Source organism: Tasmannia lanceolata, unplaced genomic scaffold (genome assembly GCF_043159265.1).
Source record: "Tasmannia lanceolata isolate RefF3 unplaced genomic scaffold, GAP_Taslan_0.1 ptg000006l, whole genome shotgun sequence".
Taxonomy (NCBI): domain Eukaryota; kingdom Viridiplantae; phylum Streptophyta; class Magnoliopsida; order Canellales; family Winteraceae; genus Tasmannia; species Tasmannia lanceolata.
In genome coordinates, this window is record NW_027518683.1 from 20368555 (window position 1) to 20377029 (window position 8475).

Consider the following 8475-nt stretch of genomic DNA (forward strand, 5'->3'; position numbering starts at 1 on the left):
CTCACTTAAAATCCAAGAAACACTGCCAGGACAGCATACAACAGCTTGATCATGAACCCTCTTTTACACTGTTTTCAAACTAAAAACCTTGATTCTAAAATCAGCATATCCAAACCGCCCCTGACCTTCTTACACATGCACAAGAAGGTAATAATGTGAACCCGTATCCACGAAATTCAAAAGAAGAGAAAACCTGTGAAAATGACCAAATGGTTGGTCAATTTCAATCTAGTCTTCGTTTATCCAGACTGATTCACATCGAAGTTTTTTTCCTTTTTTTTATAACGGCACTACTCCCTTTGTTTTGTTTAAATTAAATTTTAAGGGAAGTGACTACTTTTTTGGCTGTTCAGCTATTCCAAGTAAGTAGGAGGGAACAAAGCGAGTAAACAAAGCGAGTAGTGACATTATCAGCATATGGGAGTGCAAATATCAGCCGACTTAACCTATACGCAAAGCTTATGATTGTTAAGTGTAACCCTGGTTCACGTCATTTAATAAATAAACGAAGTCCCGCGTACGTGTGAAAGCTCTGAGACGCAATTAGTTATGGTCTTGGAAGAAAACGGGAAGACTCGTGCAATTATTAATTCCAACTTGGAAAGAAAACACGCAACAAGATTGGAGAAAATTGCCATCACGCCATCGTCGCACATCTCGGCCGACTTAACCGGAAGGTTTATCCCACGTGTCGGTAAAAGACAACCGTTTTCTTTGCTGTTCTCTCATCTTTTCTCTCTGTTAACCAACGGTTAAACCGCGTATACCAGGAAGTAGCTCGGAAAATGGAGTTCTCAAAACCCTACCTCCTCAAATACTCTCCTTCTCTACCAGAATCAAAGAAAGAAAAACACGATTTCATCACAAATCTCGTGAAAGAAAAACAGGATTTCATCACAAATCTCTTGAAAGAAAAACAGAGATTTCATCACAAATCTCTTTTAATCGGACCATGATTTGGTTCTCCGATACAAACCGGACAGCCGGGAACGGATTCCGGCACTCCGATCGGACGAAAATTTGTCGGAGATTCAGACTCCGTTCCGAAAAGCCTCCGATCATCGGAATCCTCGCTTTCGAGACTGCGAAAATCATGTCTCGTCTCGTTTCTCTCTACAAATCACTCTCGGATGAAGAAATCAACAAGCTACGACTCGGAATCATTAGATCGGAAGGTGTAAGGTACTTGAATTCGAAAGACGAAGGGTTTCTATTTCGTCTTGCTTGTGCGGAGAAGATCGAGGATCTCGATCGTGCAGCTCTCGCTGTGGCGAGATTAGGGATGAAATGTCTTCAACCTGAATTACAGGGTTTTGAAAGCGTTTATACCGATCTGAAGCTCGGATTCATCGATCTCGCCGGATTAGGGTTTCCGGAAAAGAAAATCGACCGGAAAATCGCAAAAATGGAGAAATTTATCGCGGCAACGTCCGATCTATACACTGGATTAGAGGCTTTGACGGAAATGGAAGTTTCGGAACGGAAATTACAGCAGTGGAAGAGTTACAGCGGTCCGATCGCGGTTAAAAAAGTGAATTCCGATCTGTTTGAAGAAAAAATCTCGTGGCAGAGGAATCATGTTCGTAGAGTTCGTCATATCTCGCTCTGGAGTCAGTCCTTTGAGAAGATCGTCTCTCTAATGGCTCGGATCGTTTGTAACGTTTTCGTTAGAATCTGTATCGTTTTCGGACCTTATGTTTCGGATCTTCCTCAGGTGATTTTAGATGAAAACCTCAAATCCCCTCCGAAATTACAGATCTACGGTCCACATTGTCCGATCATCTCGGCCTCCGGTCCGTTGGAACGGACGGTGGCGAAACCGGTAATTATGACAAACTCTTGTCCGCTTTCGTACGGTTTTACGAAGAAGCAGAACAGAGTTCGTAACGGGAAAGCGTATCGGGAAGTTTCGGGGGAGACAGTGGGAGGTGCGGCAATGGCGATACGTTACGCGAATGTGATAATATTGGCGGAGAAGTTTTTGAATTATCCTGAATCGGTGGATTTGGAATCGAGGGAGAGTTTGTATGAGATGTTACCGTGGAGTTTGAGGGTGGCGGTGAGGGAGAAGATGAGGAAGTGGAGGAGGGAAGAGGAGGGTTTTGGGTTTTATAGGGATTTGTCTTTGGCGGAGGGGTGGAGAGAGGGTTTGGAGGGGATTTTGGGGTGGTTGGGGCCTATGGCACATGATATGATAAGGTGGCAAGGGGAGAGGAATATGGAGAGAAAAGAGTTTAGTTCTGGGCCGACGGTGCTTTTGTTGCAGACACTGTATTTTTCGGATATGGTGAAGACGGAGGCCGCCATTGCCGAGGTTTTGGCGGGGTTGAGCTATATTTTCAGGTATGAGAATCGGTGGTGAGGGGAAGGGGATATGTATTTTTTTAGGATTTAGTAGGTTTGAATTTTTTTTCCTTAAAAGGGAAAGGTTTTCCACAGAAAATAAATTTAACAAATACTGGAAGTTATTTTAGATGGAAAACGTTTCTTGGATTTATTGTTATACGGATTATCTCATTCTTTGGGATTTTGCATATATGTAGTTGGTAATTTATCTGGGGAAAATTAGTGAATTGGCTTCAGTTGAATTTTAATACATTCAGGGCCCGTTTGGATACCTCATGCATTTGTATTTTGATTTGAATTTGAATTTTGGATACAAAATAAATCAATCATCGTCATGATCATGTTTTAAGAGCGAGAGAGAGAGAGAGAGAGGGAAGTTACCACAAATATTGATTTCCAAATAATGTCTCGCAGAACAGATTTGAAAATCGGAATCTTTTTCACTGTTGTAGCTGATTTGGAAATCTAAGGATCTGATCCAGTTCAAAATATCAAATAAATCCAAATCTAAATCTTGACGTGGCCTTACTGAACTTGGAACTCTCTCTCTCTCCATTTAAGAATACCTACCAGCTTTTAAAGTGAGGGAAGGGAATGCTTTGGTACGTGTATGTTTGCCACTGTGTACTTTCATTGATGACCCAAAAAATTATGTTTTGTTTTTTTTTCTTTGGTGGCACTTTCTTTCTTTGGGAGCTGGTAGGAAGACCCAAACTCGATTTTGTTAAAAAACTTAGGAGCATCCAGGCAAGAACACATTCTTCTACTGTGAGAAAACAAAATTACAAGGATTACAATGCGATTGACAAGAAACCAACAAACCGTCGATGTTATGTGGTTGGCTTAAGATGCCTATATAAATCCACGCGAGAGAACACAATCTTCCATTAGGAGAAAACAAAATATAAAGATTACAACCGTGATTGACCCAAAACCCGTAAAACGCAACCCTTTCCTTTCTTTCTTTCCCTTGACCTTTCAACAGAGACAATATAGAGCAACCCAAGAGAAAAATGTAGTAAGGACTAGACCTGGCAAAAGCGACCCGTGCCCGCGGTCGACCCGACCCACCCGCAAATTTGCGGGCACAGGTCTGAGTTTTAGTGACCCGTCAAAACTAACCAGCGGGTGACCCAACCCGCTAAAACACGGGTCGGGTCGGGTCAACCCGCGGGCACCCGCAAGTCACTTGGCTTTTTAAAGGGTGGTGATTTTGTTATGCTAATCTAGTTAGATGGCTTTTTTTTCTAATGCAAAGGATGATGATTTTGTCATGCTAATCTATTTTTTTAGGGTTTGATGCCTAAATAGGTTATGGCTGGCACCATAGAATATAAATGGGTTGTGGCTAGCACCATAGGTTGATCCCAACCCTCTGATTTGAATGTTAGAGGGTTGATCACTTGATCCTAACCCTCTATAGATCGGAGGGTTAGGATCAACCTATTGAAATGATTTTTGGGGCACAACCTATTTAGGCTGTGGGCCATCTAATGGACGGTTTGGATCATCCTACGGTGCCGGCCATACCCCCGTCATCAAAATCCAGTGATAATATTTTCCAAAATAAACTATTGTTTGAATTTGCGGGTGACCCGCGGGTTGACCCGGCCCACCCGCGGGCCTCGCAGGTCACCAAAATTCTGACCCGCAAAAATGCGGGTCATCTCCTGACCCGACCCATGTGACCCGCACCCGCATCACTCGCGGGTTGACCCCGCCCGACCCACCCGTTTGCCAGGTGGTAAGGACCATGTTTGTCGGGGGCTGATTTTGGATTTCAAAAAAGAAAGAAAAAAGAAACCCAAAAAAACTTTGAACCAGAAGTAAATTCTCAAGTAATAAATGGAGATTTGTGAGCATGCCACCAATGATAACTGGAATCTCTTCACCCAACCAAATAGGCTGTCATATTACTAAAAAGGAGTTCCCTTTGAGAAGTGTTTTCTTTCCTCTTTCAAGGGGTAAATAAAAGATAAGAATGCATTTGTAATACAAGAATCAGTTTCTAGAATTGGCATCCTATTCTATTCTGGCATGGTACCGGTGTTGAATCAAGGGCCGGAAATGTCACCGGATGATGCAGAGGGACTGCGGAAGAGTTTACGAGTTCTTCGACTTGGGTTCAAATCCCCTTGAAAAGTACAGTTCTATGCCCTCCATTGTCCGATCATCTCCGCCTCCGGTCCCCTGCAACGGAACGTGGCAAAACTGGTAATTACCACAAACTCCAGTCCACTTTCATACGGTTTTATGAAGAAGCAGAACAAAGTTTGTGACGGGAAAGTGTATCGGGAAGTTTCGGTCGATACACTGGGAGGTGCGGCAGTGGCGATACGTTACGTGAACGTGATAATATTAGCTGAGAAGTTTCTGAATTATCCTGAATCATTAGATTTGGAATCGAGGGAGAATTTGTACGAGATGTGATGGGGTGTGAAAACACCAGCCTCTCACAGGCCGCCACCTGTCCCAGGGTAGGTGAGCTGCAGCCTCTCACAGGCCGCCACCTGTCCCAGAGTAGGTGAGCTGCAGCCTCTCACAGGCCGCCACCTGTCACAGAGTAGGTGAGCTGCAGCCTCTCACAGGCCGCCACCTGTCCTGGACACCTCACCAGATTTTCCTATAAATACAGGATCAAAGCTCAGACCAATGGGTAATGCGAAAAACCCTCTCCACCCAAAACTCTTAGACTTCTCCCCTTCACTCCTGCTCATACTGACTTGAGTGTCGAAGGGCCTGTCCGGAGTAAAACCTGGGTTGGTCTTCTGACCTCGCTTGCCTTGTGCAGGACTCAGCCCTCATAGCAGGACTCGCTTCTAGCCACTTCACTACTCGCTCACTCCGGTCCCCCAGGACTCAGCTCCTTTGGTTATCTAGCTCAGCTCTTACGTCACTGCTGTACCTGTTACCGATTTTCGGTCTAACAGATTGGCGCCATCCGTGGGACCCCAGAACTAAAAGCTGTCTTTACACATCCCACTCACAAAAATGGCAGGACGCAAGAGTACGCGGATGTCTACTGCGCGGGCGCGGACTACCCAAACCGCGCTACCCCGCAGGACTCGGAGCGAGCGAATCGCATCACTAGTAGTAGCAGCTTCTGCTACAGCAGAGCAGAGCCCGGCTCGCTCAGAACATCTGAATCCCTTGCCCACCCCGGAGCAGGTTCAAGCTCTATTTCAGCAGATGACAGCCCTCGTTGGGCAGTACCAGCAACTACTTCAAGTACCCCCTCAACCTCCCCCAGAGGCTCCGCGATCTGTCCAAGGAAGGCCAGACGTCCACAGGGGAGAGTCATCACACCATGGTGAGGGCCGAACTCATCATTCCACCAGACAAGTCCCTCACCCCACGACGAGGCATGCCCAAACAGAGCCTCATCACCGTGAAAGGACGCGGTCCCCCCTCCGCACAGAGGCGCCGAGCTCATCAAGATCGTGCGCCACCAGCGAAACCTCGACCTCGTCGTATGAGTCGGGAGAGCCAATCCGGCTCCGCGGCGAGCCAGTCTGTGGAAAGGATCAGGTCCTTGGACCATAGGACGGATCCACTGCTACAAAGAATGGAGGAGATGGATCATCGGATAGAGGAATTGGCGAAGGACCAGAGCCGGCCAGTCTCCAGGGCGTTCTCAAGCAGGACGCCATTCACTGATGATGTTCTGGGTGCCCCAGCACCCAGAGGGTTTAAAATGCCCGCCGTCCCTCATTATGACGGCACTACAGACCCCGTGGACCACTTGGAAACGTTCAGAACAATTATGCTCCTTCACGGAGCTTCCGATGGCTTTCTTTGCAGAGCGTTTCCAACGACGCTAACTGGCGCGGCAAGAGACTGGTATTCCAGGATCAAACCGAACTCCATCAACAATTTTGATGATTTTGGAGAGGATCTTGTCCGCCACTTCATGAGCAGCCGCAGGCCAAGGAAAACAACAGCTTCCCTGATGGCCTTGCGACAGGACGACAACGAGCCTCTGAAGGTGTTCGTCTGCCGATTCAACAGGGAGGCACTTCAAGTGCCAAATCTAGATCCCTCAGCAGCAATGAATGCGCTCCTCGCAGGCGCCAGGTCTAATGAATTCCGTCGAGCGGTGGCTCGACAAAATCCGCACTCACTAGCGGATCTTATGGCCGGGGCAGAAGAGTACATAACGGTGGAAGAAACACTGGCAGCTCTTAATTCAAATCGGAGGATAACCTCTGAAGAGAAGAATCTCCCTAAGCAGCGCAGGGAGGATAAACCTCCCAGGAGAGAGAAGTCTTCGCCTCCTCAGAGAAGAGAAGAAAACTTCACGCCTCTCAACACCTCCAGAAAGCACATACTGGCGGCGATCAGCGAAGAAGAGTTCGTGAAGTGGCCTGCTAGAATGATCTCCAAGGGAAACAGGAGAGATCCTTCAAAGTACTGTCGGTTCCACAAGGACCACGGCCACGACACAGATGATTGTTGGCAACTCAAGCAGGAAATTGAGCAACTCATCAGCCGGGGCTATTTGAAAAAGTATATCCGAACTGACAGCCGCAACCAAGAGCGCAAAGGAAAGAGCCCCCAGGGCCGCAGCCCTCGAAGATCACAGCAGCCCCCTGCTCGGGACAAAACCCCTCAGCTGGCCAATGCGCAGCCTGAGGCACCCCAATCTCAGCCAAGGGGGGTCATCGGTACAATTATGGGTGGGCCTGCGGCTGGGGGCACCTCCTCTACCGCTCGCAAAGCATATGCACGGCGAGTTAACGCCGTGCACACAACCAGCAAAAAGACGAGAACGGAGAATGAGATCTCCTTCTCAGATGCAGATCTGGATAATCTTATCCTGCCCCACGACGATGCACTGGTTTTAACCATGCTCGTTGCCAACTGGGAGGTGAAGAAAATCCTCGTAGACAATGGAAGTTCGGCGGACATTCTATACTACCACGCCTTTGAGAAAATGATGATAGGCGACGACCGTCTGAAGCCGGCGAACTCAGATTTATTTGGCTTCTCCGGAGAGGTCGTGAAAGTGGTGGGGCAGATCGAGCTCCCTGTTCTTGTCGGAGATCCACCTTGTCAAGCTTTCGCCATGGTCAACTTTCTGGTAGTAAGGGCCACTTCGGTCTATAATGCTATCTTGGGACGGCCTGGCCAGAACCTCATCCGTGCAGTAGCCTCGGCCTACCACCAAAAAATGAAGTTCATAACCCCCAATGGTGTGGGGGAAGTTCGAGGAGATCAGCCTCAATCCAGAGAGTTCTACGCAATGGCACTCAAAGGCAAAAATGCAGTGGAATCACTGCCAATTGAACTGCTCGATGTAAGGGACGAGCTCAGAGGGACTCAACCTGCTGAAGACCTCCTCTCCATCCCACTGTGCCCAGAGGACAGTGAGAAAGTCGCTCTGATTGGTTCATCCCTCAGCACCAGCATTCAGAACCAGCTCACCAATTTTCTCCAGGACAATGCAGATGTCTTTGCATGGGTTCCTGCCGATATGCCCGGCATTGATCCAGAGATCAGCACACACAGGCTCGGTGTTGATTCAACCTGTAGACCGGTGAAGCAGAAGAGACGACATTTCGCCTTCGAAAGGCGGCAGGCAATAAAAGAAGAAGTGGAGAGGCTTCTGAAGGCTGACTTCATTCGCGAGATTCGATACCCGGACTGGTTGGCAAACGTAGTCCTAGTCAAGAAGACTAATGGGAAATGGAGGACCTGCGTCGACTTCACCGATCTGAATAAGGCTTGTCCTAAGGACAGCTATCCACTCCCGAAGATCGACCAACTCATTGACGCCACAGCGGGTCATGAACTGTTGAGCTTCATGGACGCCTTCTCCGGATATAATCAGATCAGGATGTACGAGTCGGATATACCAAAGACCTCCTTCGTCACAGACCAAGGGACTTACTGCTACCGAGTTATGCCCTTCGGCCTCAAAAATGCCGGAGCCACTTACCAAAGGCTTGTGAACAGACTTTTTCAGAACCAGATCGGCCGTAACATGGAAGTCTATGTAGACGATATGCTGGTCAAAAGTCGGAGTGCGCAGGATCATGCGTCTGATCTCAAAGAAACATTCCAGGTCCTGAAGAAGCACAACATGAAACTTAACCCCACCAAGTGCACATTTGGTGTCAGCTCGGGGAA

The 8475-nt window shown here is 47.7% G+C and overlaps 1 protein-coding gene across 1 annotated transcript; it reads left to right on the top strand.

Annotated features, from left to right (window-relative positions):
* The first annotated feature begins 952 nt into the window (after positions 1-952).
* Positions 953-2362, top strand: LOC143878803 (protein PSK SIMULATOR 1-like). Its single transcript, XM_077381036.1, has one exon. It carries the CDS (start codon positions 953-955, stop codon positions 2360-2362), a length of 1410 nt encoding a protein of 469 aa, XP_077237151.1.
* Positions 2363-8475: the final 6113 nt, after the last annotated feature.